The 16,624-nt window shown below is 44.0% G+C and overlaps 3 protein-coding genes across 3 annotated transcripts; 1 reads left to right on the forward strand and 2 right to left on the reverse strand.

Annotated features, from left to right (window-relative positions):
• The first annotated feature begins 253 nt into the window (after positions 1-253).
• atp5fa1 (ATP synthase F1 subunit alpha) lies at positions 254-5,020 on the forward strand. The gene is made up of 11 exons (XM_034547414.1): positions 254-397; positions 1,932-2,007; positions 2,110-2,279; positions 2,629-2,802; positions 2,992-3,158; positions 3,353-3,653; positions 3,775-3,999; positions 4,088-4,195; positions 4,302-4,446; positions 4,549-4,699; positions 4,787-5,020. The coding sequence occupies exons 1-11, from the start codon at positions 338-340 to the stop codon at positions 4,863-4,865; spliced, it is 1,656 nt and encodes a 551-aa protein (XP_034403305.1). The 5' UTR covers positions 254-337; the 3' UTR covers positions 4,866-5,020.
• A 1,275-nt stretch (positions 5,021-6,295) lies between these two features.
• Positions 6,296-7,954, reverse strand: hwa (huluwa). The gene is made up of 3 exons (XM_034546158.1): positions 7,370-7,954; positions 6,712-6,892; positions 6,296-6,462 (listed from the first exon to the last, which is right to left on the reverse strand). The coding sequence occupies exons 1-3, from the start codon at positions 7,952-7,954 to the stop codon at positions 6,296-6,298; spliced, it is 933 nt and encodes a 310-aa protein (XP_034402049.1).
• Positions 7,955-8,506: 552 nt separating this feature from the next.
• Positions 8,507-12,493, reverse strand: zgc:122979 (uncharacterized protein LOC641576 homolog). The gene is made up of 4 exons (XM_034546833.1): positions 12,080-12,493; positions 11,227-11,485; positions 10,316-10,869; positions 8,507-9,363 (listed from the first exon to the last, which is right to left on the reverse strand). Exons 1-4 carry the CDS (start codon positions 12,185-12,187, stop codon positions 9,130-9,132), a joined length of 1,155 nt encoding a protein of 384 aa, XP_034402724.1. The 5' UTR covers positions 12,188-12,493; the 3' UTR covers positions 8,507-9,129.
• Between the last annotated feature and the right edge of the window lie 4,131 nt (positions 12,494-16,624).

Here is a 16,624-nt window from a genome sequence, read left to right on the forward strand (position 1 = left end):
TATTTGTTATTGTTTCCTTATATATTAAGAGTGGTATGTAGGATATACTGTTTCATTATTCGATGTCTTATTATAATATACATTGAGGTATTTATCGCTTATGTATTTAATTGTTGTTATTTAATTGTCTTTTGTCAACATAATTATAACTTCGACAATACAACACACCATTACATTTTGAAAAAGAAAGAATGATAAGGAAGGAAACAACACATACGGGAGTTTATTTTGAAGTACTTCCGGGTCACCGTGACCTTTCTTCAAATCCGTTGCCTTGTCCGCCGTCCTTCTCTCTCTCTGTTTCGGGAGCAGGACAGACTTCCCACTTCACACCAACATGCTGTCAGTACGCGTCGCAGCGGCTCTCGCCCGCAGTCTGCCTCGACGGGCTGGATTTGTAAGCAACACTTACATTTTTCTGTATCTATGTTTGTGTTTACTTCCTTTAGGAAAAACCCGTGTGTTTTTTTGACATTTTAAAATATGTCATGGCGGTGCATGCGCACGTCTTTGCACCGGAGGACACCGGGCCCTTCACTCTGTGTCCCCCACTGTTAACTTTGGTAGCTGACAGACGGCAGCAAGCCGCGCGCAAGATGGCACTGTACATTATTCAGGGTGACTAGACGATTCAAATGACCTCTGAGCTATGTTTTAAAGCTTTGTCAACGTATACGACGAAGCTAACGCGCAGTTATGACGACTGTGAGTTGGTATTGAAGGTCAGTTTTCACGCTAACGTTAGCTATCAATTGCAAATGCGTTTGCAAGGCTAAACTTTGCATAGGTGTGTTTATTTATCTAGCGATATGGGATGATGCTACGTTGGATATTATACTGTTCTGGCTAAAAGTTATTGACGAGGCCTGTCCTGTGACCCTGCAGACTGCATGACCTGTGGTCTCTAAGGTGTTCACATTGTGGACGAAGTCCCAAGTCATGTTGATGAAATAGGGATGGCTTAATTGTATTTTGCAATGAAATGTGAGTGGAAATTTCTCACAAAAACGAAATCCCAGTTTGCACCTCTAGTGTACTGATATTACATTTTGAGTAACAGCCAAGAATAATACAAATATGAAACGATACAAGTAGCATCAATATAGACAAATATAAATGACAAATAATACTTCACATACATTTTAATGTTGTGTTAATTAAGCAAAGACTCATTTTTATATAATGTGTGTGTTATTGTGCAACAAACAAAACCTTTGTCCATCCAGATTGTTAGAAAAGTGTATGAGGATTTTGAATCGTGTTGAGCACGGAGTGAGTGTACTGGTAATACTTGAGATGCTAAAGTTGGGTTGGCTTTCCTTGTACTATGCCAAGTCACTATGGAAGTCAATTGGTAATCTTAATTTTCTCCTCTTTGCTGTTTTGATATTTTTCCAATTGTCAAGGTTGTGAGACAACTCCTTGGATTCTGGGCATCGTGTGTAATTGGTCATTATTTCTGGAAAGAGAAATTACTTTTGAGTTTTTCCCCCAAAAAATGTTGGTGCTTTGATCACAACGGGCCTAGTGCCATATAGTCCCATGACATCTCTACTGCCGATATCTCCAAAAACTAGGCAACGACCACCCAAACAATCTCAATGAATGAATGGCACTACAGGTAAAAATATGTGTTTGGTTGAACATGCCAGGTTTGGGGAAAAAAATCACCATGTTATTAAGAATGAGTCTGTCCTCGCTGGACAGACTGTTAGAAACACCTCTCGTTAATAATGCAATTAAGTTCAACGGCAAAACCTGAACATTAAAAGCTTCTTGACATGGAAGACTTATTGCAGGGCTGTTGCATTAGTTTGAACCGGGTGTCACTTATATCGGTCTTTTCTTAAATAAGTAATGAAATCGAAAATGCTCTACTTGATTGGTCGGTATAAAATGTATTTCTGTCCTTGTTTCCATCGTCTTTAAAGGTATCCAAGAACGTTGCAGCAGCATGTGTAGGAGTCAAGAATCTACACACCACCAGTCCATGGCTGGCGAAAACAGGTCAGTGTTTCGGGAAACCTGTATTGGCCGACTAAAGAAAATGTATTGATTGTTGAAGTTTCCCACAGTTGTTAATGGGCGCACCTTTTACAAACCTTCTAGGCACGGCCGAGGTGTCGTCCATTCTGGAGGAAAAGATCTTGGGCGCTGACCACAACGCCGACTTGCAGGAGACCGGCCGCGTGCTGTCCATCGGTGACGGTATCGCCAGAGTGTACGGCCTGAGGAACGTGCAGGCTGAGGAGATGGTGGAGTTCTCCTCTGGGCTGAAGGTAAGACTGATGGTGTAATCTATATTATAAGGCTACACCTTAAATGTTCGGGAGGATTGCATTTGCTTAACCAGCCTCTGAATTATTTGTAGTCTGAGGTAATTGGTAAACAGCCATGCTTTCTTCTTTTTATAAAAATAGCCCTCTGACTATGTAGTACATAGCCACTGCTACTTTCTCACAGGCAGAACAGATACTGTAAATCTGTAAATAGATACTCTATAAAAGACTAATAAAGGAGTCTGCCCATTTTCATATTAACTTCCTTGGGTATGGTTTTTGTTCTTCAGTAATTTGGCTTAACTAAAGGGAGAAGTGGTCGTAACTTGTTGTTTGTTCTCTTATCCAGGGCATGTCTCTGAACTTGGAGCCCGACAACGTTGGTGTTGTGGTGTTTGGTAACGACAAGCTGATCAAGGAAGGCGACGTTGTCAAGAGAACCGGCGCCATTGTAGATGTGCCCGTTGGTCTGGAGCTCCTGGGCCGTGTGGTCGATGCTCTGGGAAACGCTATTGATGGAAAGGTCACTGATGATGATAAATTATAATCCTGTAATTTCCCCACTGAGGGACTAATAAAGGATTATCTTATCTTATCTTATCTTAAATAACCTGTATTTCTAAAGCACGATTCATGCATAAGCAAGTAATCATGTTATTTACAAGATCGCACTACTAGTTGCCCTAGCTGACTCCTTTTTTTTTCCTCGCAGGGTCCCCTTGGCTCCAGCATCCGCAGACGCGTGGGTCTGAAGGCCCCGGGTATCATCCCCCGTATCTCTGTTAGGGAGCCAATGCAGACTGGCATCAAAGCCGTGGACAGTTTGGTCCCCATCGGCCGTGGTCAGCGTGAGCTCATCATTGGAGACAGGCAGACTGGGTAAGAGGATCCTGCTCAAAGTGAATACTTGAACACACGGCAGCATTTGATGTTGTTCCGAGTGCCAATGAGATGCTGCTACGGCCGTGGAAGGGCTAATGCGGCTAGTTCAGCCTTTCGTCGATCATGGCTTCTGCCCATGGATCTGTTTTTCGGTGTATCCAAGGGGCTCATTATTTATGTTTGCCTTGCAGCAAAACCGCGATTGCCATCGACACGATCATCAACCAGAAGCGCTTCAATGAAGGAACTGACGAGAAGAAGAAGCTGTATTGCATCTACGTAGCTATCGGCCAGAAGAGATCCACAGTGGCTCAGCTCGTGAAGAGGCTGACTGACGCAGACGCGATGAAGTACACCATTGTGGTGTCTGCTACGGCCTCCGATGCCGCTCCGCTGCAGTACCTGGCTCCCTACTCTGGCTGCTCCATGGGAGAGTTCTTCAGAGACAACGGCAAGCACGCCCTGATCATCTACGACGATCTGTCTAAGCAGGCGAGTTTTGTTTCATCCAAAATAGTTTTCACTCACTGAAAGCGAGTTCCTGTGAATAATTTCATCACGCTTTTTAGTTTGCGGATCAAAAGCGACCGTGCGTGTGTTTTTCTTTCTGCAGGCCGTCGCCTACCGCCAGATGTCCCTGCTGCTCCGTCGTCCTCCCGGTCGCGAGGCCTACCCAGGAGACGTCTTCTACTTGCATTCCCGTCTGCTGGAGAGAGCCGCCAAGATGAACGAGAACTTTGGCGGCGGCTCCCTCACTGCCCTTCCCGTTATCGAGACCCAGGCGGGTGACGTGTCCGCCTACATTCCAACTAATGTCATCTCCATCACAGATGGACAGGTGAGCACGCGACTCGTCAACTTGCTTCGCTACCCCCTCCCCCGTGGAATCCTGAACCCAGTTTATTTAATGCTATTTTCTCACTTAGATCTTCTTGGAGACTGAGCTGTTCTACAAAGGTATTCGTCCGGCCATCAACGTCGGTCTGTCTGTGTCACGTGTCGGCTCGGCTGCCCAGACCAAGGCCATGAAGCAGGTTTGCGCGCCTTCCTCCGGAATCTGCCGTCTCGCAGCTTTTTAAAATTTTTATTATCACAATTGATGTTATTGATTCTGACTTATTGATTTCGGTCCATCACCAGGTGGCTGGTACCATGAAGCTGGAGCTGGCCCAGTACCGTGAGGTGGCTGCCTTCGCTCAGTTTGGTTCTGATCTGGACGCTGCCACTCAGCAGCTGCTGAATCGTGGTGTTCGTCTAACTGAGCTCCTTAAACAGGGACAGTACTGTGAGTATTTACATTTGGTCTTGAATTTCCCTTTTTAAATGGCATCTCTTTCATTCTGCAGTTGCCTTTTATGTTTTGAGACTGAATGCTTTTGTGTTTCAGGTCCAATGGCCATTGAGGAACAGGTAACAGTCATTTATGCTGGCGTGAGGGGACACCTGGACAAAATGGAGCCTAGCAAGATCACCAAGTTTGAGAAGGCCTTCCTGCAGCACGTATTGAGCCAGCACCAAGACCTGCTGTCGGCTATTAGGTAAGTGAAAGAACTCCTAGGCATTTAGACTCATGCATTGTCATTTATGTTCCATGCATTTTGTAACCGATCTTCACTTGATTTCAGGGCTGATGGACAAATCTCTCCGGCGTCCGATGCAAAACTCAAGCAAATTGTGTTGACTTTCCTCTCCACCTTTGAGTAAAAGTGATGCCGTTTGTTCTGGTGGTTTTCATGTTCATGTAGTGCAACAGTCAATTATACTTTCTATGAACTTAAAAAATCGAGTGCAAAGGGGCACTTGATCTTTAATGTACAGATATCTCTTAACAACAAGAATAAAGTATTCCATCTAGTTGACTCGATTGCCTCTTTTTGTGTTTTTCAGACAACGGTTGTTGGGTCACTTTGTCTGTCTGTTGAAACAAATGCTGATGGTGCACAGCTACACCTGTAAACTATTGTTCTTAATATCCTCCCTCTCATTTGTTCAGCATAAAAGTTAAGAAACGGATTGTTTGCTGCTATGTGTTTTCTGACTTGACGAAAGCAATTAAGATCAAACCTCCCCCTAAAGAAACTGCAAAAGGGACTTTAATTTCATGTTGAGGAATAATATGATTTTGTTCAATTCTTTACCCTTTTGTCATGAGTAAAGCGCAAAATCTACAAAATCCATAAAATCGTCCAACTTGTTTTTAAATGCAACTTGAAAGTCTCAGAGGTTGTAACTTTATATCTTAATCCAGAAATAGTGAGAGGCTTACTGGGGCTTTACTTACTGATTTACACAATGGAATGAAAAGGATGGAAGGGCCACGATGCTTCATGACGGTAGAAATTAACATTCGTCATTATACTTGAATAACCTTGTTCATGACATCCTGCTGCTCACTTTTTCTCAATTGTATTTAAGACTAGTAACTATCAAGCTTTAAATCAGGTTATCACTTAATACACCACAATGTAGTATACGCTTACAGTAAAGGCACAGTATCAGGTATCTACTTAAATCAGCCTAGAGGGTAAACATGGAATGCCAAGGGCAAAATCCAAACTGCAGTGCCCTCTGCTGGTGAGGAGTGGCACATGACATTTCTAAATGTCAAAAATCCTTTTAAGATGCACTAACTTAATGTGAGATGCTACAGGCCAGTGTGAACAGGAAGTTTTAGAGTAATGCTTTTTATATTCTTCTGTAATTTGCATTGCCACTTGATTCCCTGCTGATTTGCATTGTGTGAGAATGGTTTAGTTGGAAAGATAATCAAGAAGCTCTTAGTTCTAAATTAGTCTTTATTATTACTGAGTGAATCAAAACATGTAAATCAATAGGAAAATAAAGAATGTTAATGAAATTCAGAACTGACTGACCAGCCCGGTTAATATGAAGTGACTGATTTAGATAAACAAGTGAAGAAGTGCATATTTCACAAGTGCATATTTCACAATAAAACAAGTGAAGGTGCAGAGTAGATATTTCAGAAGTTGAACAAATTCAGTGGCAGAGTGCATCCTTATAGAATTGTCAAAAATAAACTAGTGATTATTAGTGAGACTAAATAAATAAAAAAGACAAGCACACGTTATTAAAATTAAAAATAAATAAGTCATTAAAAAGACAGCTGGAACCTTTTACACCCAGTACTGTTTGGTGTGCACTGCGGGCCTGTGGTGTTTATGCTTGGGTAGATTATTCTGTTTGACGTAGCACGGGTCATAATAATCCCACTCCAGGACCGAAGCCAGGACACCGTTGGACAGGCCGTCACTGTCTGCTGACAGAATCCGCAGGGACACACCTGAGGAAAAGATCATGCGAGTATATCAAAAGATCCCTTTCAGATTCATACATTTAATTATCAATACATATACTATCCTAATGACTTAAATATACCTGTACATCACACATATGGGCTGTAGCATTCAACCAAGCAAGACGACACATTTTGTTTTCATCATGTGGTTCCCCCCGGTCGACTTGTTTATGGTGCAGCATTAGTTTTACAGTCATATTGATTACGGTGCAGCTGAAGGAGACACAAGTTTACCTGCACTTGCACCAAAGTCGCTGTCCAGACCAGGGCCCAAAGCCGATGTGTTCAGGTAGGAGGCCTCTGAGTGCGGCTCGGTGTACATGTCCACTTTGTCAAACACAAGCAGGGCACCGCCCGGGTTCACATCGGTCAGCATGTCGTAAGTGCTGCTCCGACAAAGATGGCCGACCTCCTGCTGGGAACAAAGAACAACAATGTATCGACCTCACCCTTTGAAGTTTGGGTTTTATACTGGATTTTGGGTGGACACTCATTTTTGTTACTCAAGTAAGAAGATGACCATTTTTTTAAATATATATTTTTTGTCTTCACTCTGTCTTCCTTGGCAATTGGTTTGTGCTCTTTTAATGAACTATAACTGTTTGGTAATATAGGAATGTGCAGCTCTAAAGCGAATATAAACTAATAAGGGCCTCTTTATTGGGAGATATTGAGGCCTGGTGTCCAGATATTATTTCAGGACTAATGCACAAGAACAGAAAGGAGGAGGAAAGGGTCTAAAAAGCAAAGCATTGTCAAAATGCCTCAAGGGTGCCTATGTTTTAGCTTAGTTTCCTGCAGATGTTCCTGAATGGATATCACACTCCTTGTTTAATCTCCACTACTCAAGAACAAGGCTGATGATTATTAACCCCGCCAGTGGACCACTCACCGTGGGAGAGTTCGGCGGAACAAGGTTCACTCTGGTTTCCGCCTCGGAGTCACTGGACTGCGGAACAACCGGCGCGCTTTTACGCCACGCCGCGTTACCGGTGCCGTGTGCCCGTGCGCCGGAGGGCAGGTGGAGCCTGGGGGTGAAGCCAGCGTCAGAGGAGGTGGCCCGGATGGTGCTCGGTGCCCTCATCGTCCCGGAGCCGGTAGCGCCATCTGGCATCAGGAGCCGGATCCCGTGGTCCACTCCGACCCTCTCCCTGGACGAAGCCCTGGAAGAGGTGACGGGATGCGGGAGGATCGGCTCCGACAGAGACGTGTACGCTCTCGAGAGGAGAGCCACGTCCGACACCCTTCTGGCTCTCTGCGAGGCGGACTGCAAAAGCATCTCCTCCGCGTCCCCCTTTCGCGTCCGTCGGTTCTTCTTCTTCTCTGACAGGACCAACAACTTGTAACCCAGGAACAGGCAGTTCAGCAGCAGCAGAATGACCACACACGGTATGAGCAAAAGAACCACTAAAGTCAGATTGGTCACCGGGTAACCCTCGGTCACGTTTGCTGGCGTGGTCTGACCGATCCGCGACATTTCATCCCACAGGACAATGGAGGGTGCCTTTGTTTTTGTTTTTGGAGAATTGCTGAGCTCAACTGAGAGTGCACGTTGCCTCTGGGCGCACAGGTGGGGTTGGTGTGTCAATCAATGTGGACTACTTTGCGTTTTAATGTTTGCTGTTGTTATTGTATAGCAACATGTCTGCTTGCACAGAGTCTCCCACGGTTGTCCCCCATCATTGTAACGCCGTCAGTGTTAACAAAGCAAAGGCTCGGTCCGACGCGACCATGCCACGCGCGCTCCGTTGGCAGCCACATGCGTTACAGGTCAACAGGTGTGTCCAATTATGTGCAGGATTTTCGGCGTTGTCGTTGCAATTAATCACCACCAGGTGGCAGCAAGTGAGCAGACTCCTGACAACGCTGCATCCGTGTGATTTTTATATTCATGCTTTTATGTTATGGCCTTGGATGACTGATAGTTATAGTTGAAGGCTTGTGGAGTCCACTTAAACACCTGCATATGTTTATCACAAAGAACGGCAGAGAACAGAAGTGAAATTGTGTTTTTTGTTTTTCTTTATTTGTCATGCTTCCAAACATGGCTATGTCAGGTAATGATGCATCAACTGCCGGCTCGCCGCAGAAATATATACAAACGTTTCAAATGATTCAATAGAACATTTGACAGATGAATCTCTCTTAGAGACAACATTTTTTTTGCATTTTGTACACAAAGTAGATTCTTGTACACAAGTATATTTTGCTATTGTAATAAATCAATGCAAAAGATCAGTCATATGAGCACCATATAACCATAGTAAAGTTGTAGTTTTTCCCCCGTTTCTACCATTCAGGTTTCAAGAAGTCTACACAGACTGGAATAGCACACTGCTTATCCTGCTCTAGGTTTACAAGTACAACAGTGTAGTTAACCTTTTCATTCAAGTGAAAGGCTGTTGAGTCAATGGGCGCCCTCAGATACCAAAGACCCCATTAATCCGATCTGAACTCACTGCTCCTGTGGCAACATCGTTGTTGTGCGGTCCTGTCTGCAGAAAGTCATCTATTCACTTGAACTACAACTCTCTTAAGCGCCGCCTGCCATTTCCAAACACAACAGGAAGTTGTGATACTAGCACCTTGGTCAAGGCTGTGTTTTGTGAATTGATAACAACAACACATGGTGAAGCTGTGTCAATCAGCAGGCTAGCACTGGGCCAGGCTGTGCTTGATGATCTCGCGAGACTGCGGCGGGATCCTGTCGGGGAAGAGCACCTGGAACTCCACCACCAGGTCGCCTCGCTGAGACGGGCTCTTGGGCAGGGGCAGGCCTTCGCCCCGAAGCCGCCGTACGGCACCTGGCTTGATGACATCGGTGCACGGTAGAGGCATCATCCGGTTGTCAAGCGTTGGAACGTTAACTGTGCAGCCACAGAGAGCCTGGAGGAGAGAAGAGGAAGAAGAAAGTTAGTTCTGTAGACCTGTTTATATATAGAACGAGTTTCATAATGCTTCCTGACTGGAATGAAGCACACTTGGAACACAAAAAATCATTTAAATGCCTGACCTTTTTAAAAGTGTCAAGTTATATAACGGATAAATATGGAGTGTCTGTCTTTCTCAACGCTTGACGATTTTCTGTGTTATGCAGCAAACCGGTGGCACAGATGCGATAATCACGGCCCTATTTACAGGCTCTGTGTGGGAGTTAAGTGCTTTAGTGACTAAAGGGAGCCATGGGGAGATGGAGGGAGCTCTTTGAAATGCCACTCTCTGTGACTGCTACCCTGCTAATCTGTGTGTGGGTTGGTTGAAGTGAGAGCCAGAGACAGAGGGGAGCCAAAAGAGCTGCCTCTCCGCCTGCCTTGTAGAGGCACAGGAGTCTGCAGCACACATAGTGGCTGAGAGGGAGAGCAAAGTGTGATTCGTGGGGGCGGTCAGCGCCAAGGCTAAATTTAGCTCCTGCTCTCCCTCACTCTGCAGGGGCTGGTGAGGTAACCAAGGCGTTGGCAGACTGCTGCTGTTCTGTTAGCGGGGTTCTGTCAGCCCATTGTGAAGCGGTGGGGGCTCAGATGCCTGAAACGGAACACCGTGTTCTGTCCTCAGACTCTAATCAAAGATATCACCCTTTCTGAATTTGGCACGGATCAAATCTTCTGGCTTAAGCCGTATTGAGGCCTGTCGGCAATCGATTTCCTCCTTTCATTTCAGTTATGTAAAGGATAAGAAGTGGTGGGTGGATGTTCACCTTTTCTCTGAGTAGGTGTACGCGGTTGTCAGTGACATAGTATATCTACTTATAGCTCTAACACGTGTTTCATAATAAATCAAGACTAATGTCCTTGGTAGGAGTCAAACTCCTTTAAGCCTGACTTAAATGCCCCAAACTCACCTCCTTGAGGGTGATCTTTGCTGTGAAGACGATGTTGGAGCCGTCTCTCTTGTACTGCGTGTGCTCCTGGTCCCTGAGAATGAAGGTGATGTCCGCAGGGGTGTTGTTGGGCGTCTCATCTCCCTCCCTGGGGAAGGTGATCTTGGTCCCCGCTTTCCAGCCTTTCTTCACCACCACATTGAGCACCTTTTCCTCGGACCGCAGGCTGCGTCCGTCGGGGTTGAGGCGGCTGCGGGTGATCTTCACATGCTTCGTGCAGCCCTGCATCACCTCGTCCAGGGTCACCAGCAGGTCGTGCACCACCTCGTCGCCCTGCAGCCGCCGCTGGCCTCGTCGCAGGCCGCCGTCGCCGCCGGGGAACCCGCCCACGTGGCTAAAGGGGAACCGTCCGAAGGGGTTGAAGAGGTCCTCTTCACCGTCGTTGTCATTGCCAAAAAAGATGTCGTAGTGGTCGGAGCCGTGGAAGAAGGAGGAGAAGGTGGCGTGGGGATCCGTGTGGGAGTTATTGCGGAAACCGTTGCCTTGGCCCGCCTTTGACTGTCCTGTTTTAAGACCTAAAAACACAGAGAAAAGAGAGAGAGTCCATTTAGATTCATTACAATCTGCAGCTTGACAAGGCACTTTGTTTCTAATATAGGTTTTTCTTCAATGCGTATTCTGCCTCTCAATCTAGAAGGTTTACTAATCATCAGCTCTATAGATTTCAGAAAAACTCTTAAATTCGTGAATAATTTATCAGCCTCACAGCTGCACATGCTGAGCCGGTTTATTAGGGGTGGAAGTGTTTCAGTCCTCCCACCTCACATCACTATTTAGCCTTAATGAAGGCATGAATAGTTAATGCCCCAGCAACAGTAATTGGCCAGATGTCAGTTACTATTTGAGCTATTTAAATGAAATCTCGCTCTCACCTTCTTCTCCAAACTGGTCGTAGATGCTTCTCTTTTTGGGGTCAGTCAGGATTTCGTAGGCTTCTGCGATCTCTTTGAACTTGTCTTCAGCATCTGCATCACTGTTCTTGTCTGGGTGGAACTTGAGAGCCATCTTCCTGTAGGCCTTCTTGATCTCATCTTCATTGGATTCAGGGGTGACACCCAGAACCTTGTAGAAGTCCTTGCCTGTGGGCTTGATGGCCAGGCAGGACGTGTCCTGCTCAGACTTGGTGCTTTCCTGTTTAAAACAAGAACAATGAAAGCTTTAGAACATTTTTTTTTTGCAGATGCATTTGAAATCTCATAATGACCATGGTGCATGCTGCAAGAAGGCTGATGATGAATACCTAATAAGTAAGCACGTTTAAATATTCATCATCTAGAATACAAATCAGGAGGGTTCATGTATTGGACATCCTCCACACATCAACTGCTGCACATTATCTATTAATATGCAGAGAAATTTCCCCCCAGGCATAGACACTCTCTGGGAAAACACCCTAATCTCAGTGCTGCTGTGCAACTGCATAACCATGAATTGCATAGGCTGGTGGGTTGGGGGGGGGGGGGGGGGGGGGGGGGGGGGGATATGAGAACGGGATATTTCCCCCAACTACCGAGATTCTCTGCAGCGATTGGCTGAACATGAATCGGCGACTTCATAGCAACAGAAATACGTTAATGGGGATGAAATACAGATGAGAGCGGATTGGCTAATATAATATACATTGTATTTCAGCTGCTTTTAGACAATTCAATTTACAATTACAGTTTTTTTTTAGGTTTTTAAAAAAAATAATGACTTAAATAATTCCCAAAAAAATGTACTTACCGCTGATGATGCTGAGCCTGAGCTGTCACCCCGGTGCATCCCTCGCACTTTGCACTTGACATTGACATTTTTGTGCTTAACCCCGAACTGAGTCCAGATGAGAACCATGATGAGCTGCTGGAGAGGATCTGTCGCTGTCCTGGTGCTGAAATCGCTGCTGGTTGTCTGGCTACGTCTCGTCCTGTCTGAGCTCTCCTCGGCTGCTCTGTTAAATACCACCGCGGCCGCCCGGTTACTATCCACTCACCCACCCACGCAGCGTGACCGAGCTTTCCCCGGATCCGCCCATTTCCTACCGCGCGGCAGGGGATGCCGGTGTCCTCAGTGCGATCGGCGGACAGCCATTGGTGCTCCGGCGGTGATCACGCGGATGTTGCAGCCTCCCCTCTCCTTTTTGAGGCTTGCTTCCGGAGTTCTTGAAGGCAGAGCCGATGCAGACAGTCACGACACGGTTTTATGTATTTATTTATTTATTATTGTTATGCACAGAACAACCAGACGTGCAGTTATGAGATGATGCTGGCTGTCCAGACGAACTCCAGACAGTCACCTGCTCGGTGTCCTCAAATGTCTGAACATGAAATTATGTTTATGTTATGGTTATGTAATTTCGCTGTGGATGAAAGAATGCAGATCATTATTATTTTGAGTATAGCCTATTATTCTGCTTTTAAAAATCGTGTGAAGGAGCAGGCAGATATTTTTTAACATCAGTTAGGTTTCACATGTTGACATAATAACATTATGTTTAAACCTAATGTTTAATGCAATTCAATGAAAAAGAACCAGGACTGGAAGAAATATTCAGATATTTTACTTAAACAAAAGGAAGTACATTCATGTAAAATTAGAAGGAAAATTCACTCTGACATGTATAGTGGAATAGAAGTATATAGAAACAGAAGTACCCCACATGTATGCACTGAATATAAATAGATTAGATTAGATTTTACTTTATTCATCCCCAGGGGGACATTTCTTTACAAATATACAATAAAATAGCAGGGCATATTACATTTAGGAATTTAAATAATAAAGGAAAAGAAAATGTACAAATAAATATAAAAGTCTATACAGTGTATCTAAAGTATAAAGTGACAGCGGTGCAAGGTTTATTGATGTTCAATTTGAGGAGGATTATGCGTTCTTCGTTACTTTCCACCTCTGAATAGCACAGCAAAGAATAAGACCTTGATGTATTAAACATCTTTAAAAGTCTACACTGACTGGCAGTAAATTTCCTGTACCTGAAAATTAAGTAAATGTCAAACTGTTCTGTTAGTTGAGTTCCACTGAAAAGGCCAACAAGCTTCACAGAGGCTTTATTTTATTTAATTAATCCTGAATCAATTAGATTATGCAGGTGTGCATAAATGCTTCCTCCCCCGTAGGTCTGCATAGCAATTATGTATAGTGCTTCAGACAATATATGCAAACCAATGCAAATTAGCCATTTAATAGCCAACAACTGTGGAGGAAGGGGGCTGCTTTATGTTATGTAATTGAAATGTGTTAAACCTTGTGTTTTTGGTGAGTATTCACATATCTTGCTCCTGTGAAATTTCGAGATATCACCTCAAAAAATTTTTTTTAAGAGTCTGATGAGTCCATAATAAAAAATAAAGTGATTGTATGAAAGTGACACGTTTATCCTTATATCTGTGTTCTAGGAGCAAAACCTGTCCCTTTTATGACTTATCTCAGTTTTCAGGTTGAATATGATAATGGTACAATATTTTTTATGAAGTCCAACATATAGGTGGAATTAGCAATAGCTAGAAACTGCTGCTCTCTGTCATTGAACTAACAGTTAACACATGAAAGGTTACCACTGTCAATGAATAAAACACAGTAAACATGAGCTGAACCGGTTGGGTTGTCAAGCAGAATCAAGGTGACTGTTGGGTAGTGGAACAATATAACAGTGAATATAGATCATGTTTAATGTATATTAATAATAAAGATGGTTCTCTTCCCAGTTGTGCGGGTCAAAAGATGTCCTCAGAATGCACCTTTATGATCCACAGAGCACACAAAAACACATGTTTTGCAGTAAAACTCACAAGAAAAAAGATGTAATAGAATATACATTTGGGGCTCGAACTAAACACCGTAACCTGCTCACCCCCAAAACAATCAGAAAACCCTTCTTTAATTAAAAGAAGACCTCCCTCCACCCTAATAACGTCTGTACAGTCCCTAACAAAGAAGATATTTTGCAAATGTGAGAGAAGAAATTGGTTAAAATATCTCACAGACCGACATAATGTAATGTTGACTTACGAATCACCACCACGTGAAGGCCACTCTTTGGATGAAATGCAGCAAGTCATCTAGAGGCAGCCGGTAATTCTATTTAGAGATCATACTACAAGATTACGACACAGAGCCGGCCTTGTTGCCATGGATATGGAAATCGGTGTGTCACGGTGAGCGTACATACATGGCAATGCTTCCTCCTCTGTGACGCTTCATACATCCAATGGAGGGGTTGGAGTTTCCTGGGGATTTTCCTTTCATCTTACAGGAAACGACAGCCAAATTTGGTTTGAACATGTTGGAGCCAGGAGCGTCACGCAGCAGATAGCAGCTCTTACATACTATTCACAGATTGAGAGTGAATCACAGCGGCCTCTCGCACAGCGTTCATTCTCTCCTGCCCACGGGAACAGTCTGATTGTGTGTTTGGGCTGTTTGTTTTTCTCTCTTGTAGAAACACATACAAAGTTGCCATGTCAGTCTCCGAGAAAGATAATGCCTATTAAAATGGCCGAGCTGCTCCGACACCGTTATTGTTCGCCGGCGAGAAGGTGGACAGCTTACATGCGGCTTAGTTGTTCTTGTGGTGTTGTTTGGCCTTCTCACATACTCAGTAGTATTATCGCTGTGCAGCTGGCCATGATCAAATGATTCAAATGGAGATCAAACACACTCTTGAGTATGTTTTGGCTCAGGGCCTAATCATGTTCATCTGAAATATGAGCAATGATAATCACACTTTATGAAAGCCACCATTTATTTTTGGACCGAACGATTGACTGTTATTATGTATTTATTGATGGGCAGGGGCCAGACATTTGGATGAATGCATGGGTCTGTTATGGCTTTTTTTCCCTCAATGATGTGCATGTGACACGGTTTCCAGCGGTCTCCCTCATGTAGCTGCATTTATTGTAGACAGATGTCTTTATTTAATCAAGAATAGCAGGGCAGTTATATTCAAATCATTCAGCTGACAATAAAAATACGATAATAATATTTGTTGTAACTTAGATTGTAACATTTGTCTTTTACATGTTTAAATGTAGGCAATTGTTTGGCTTTTTACAACATATATCAGGGAGTAGTTCTATATCTGCCCTGAAAGCAACACACATTTGGAACCATCGCTCAGAGCCAGAGTTGAGTCACAAACCTTAAACCTTTGCAGGCTAAACAGAACAAGTTAACGAGCATGTCAACTTTAGCAGCTGAACTAAACATGCTAACCAATTTAACATTATTCAACAGTAATGCCATCTAATTTGCACGTGGTACCATTGAATATATCTGTAAAACAACTATATATTTTTTCTCTTCTTCTTTGTTGTTATATGCAATAGTCCCACATTAGTGCTATCATTTAGTAACGGCACTTGAGAAAGCAACAGGTTTTAATGAACTAATAATGGATCACAAATGATTCTTTAGAACAAAGTATATTAACACCAGGTCTACTTCCCCTGTTCTTGTGTGTCGTCTTCTTTCTGTTGATAATGAACCATGTTTGAACCACAGTTATAAAACACATTACTTTGTTATGTGAGACTTGACAGACGCTGGAGGAGACACTCCGCCAGACCAGGAGACAAAGGAACATGTCTTTTCCCCTCCTCTGCACGAATGCAGGTGTACGTGACTGTGTGTCGAGGGTTCCTCCTTCGCAGCTTCAGCCCCGTCTCTCTCTCTCTCTTCTGTTGTGTTTGGTAGGAGCAGTAGGAGCCGCCTGCTATAGGGCTCTGGAAGGTGAATCACCCTGCTGTGAGCACACAATGCTGGCGCAGTGACACCAACCTCCTCTCACACCATCCCACTGCAACACTTATTGTGTCCTTCAAAGGTTGCCGGATGAATCAACGTGTGGAAAAAGTCCACGAAAAAAAAAAAAAAAAAAATCCTCTGACAAAGGTCACTCTTACCTACAGGCCGCAGAGAAATATAAACTGGGTGGGGGAGAGTTGAGGAAAGTTTCCCTCTGTAACAACTTTGTAGAAAAACGATTTGATTTGTGGAGGTATTGGGTTGAAATGCAGGGCAGAGAGAAATTAGACACTCAAGAAAAAGAAGAAAAAAATCTGTCATAACAAGTCATATTTTATCACCAGCCCAAAAAAAAAACGAGACGTTCTCATTTTTCGACTTCTTCCCTCGTCTCGCACCTTCTCCCCCGATGTACTGCGGCTCCCACACATGTCTGGGAGTGTGACTGTCTCTTGCAGCACCGGCTAGACGAAAGCCATGTGCCATGGGCAGATGGCAACAAGCACACCCAGAGATTTACTCATA

This window comes from Cyclopterus lumpus, chromosome 12 (assembly GCF_009769545.1).
Source record: "Cyclopterus lumpus isolate fCycLum1 chromosome 12, fCycLum1.pri, whole genome shotgun sequence".
NCBI classification, from domain to species: domain Eukaryota; kingdom Metazoa; phylum Chordata; class Actinopteri; order Perciformes; family Cyclopteridae; genus Cyclopterus; species Cyclopterus lumpus.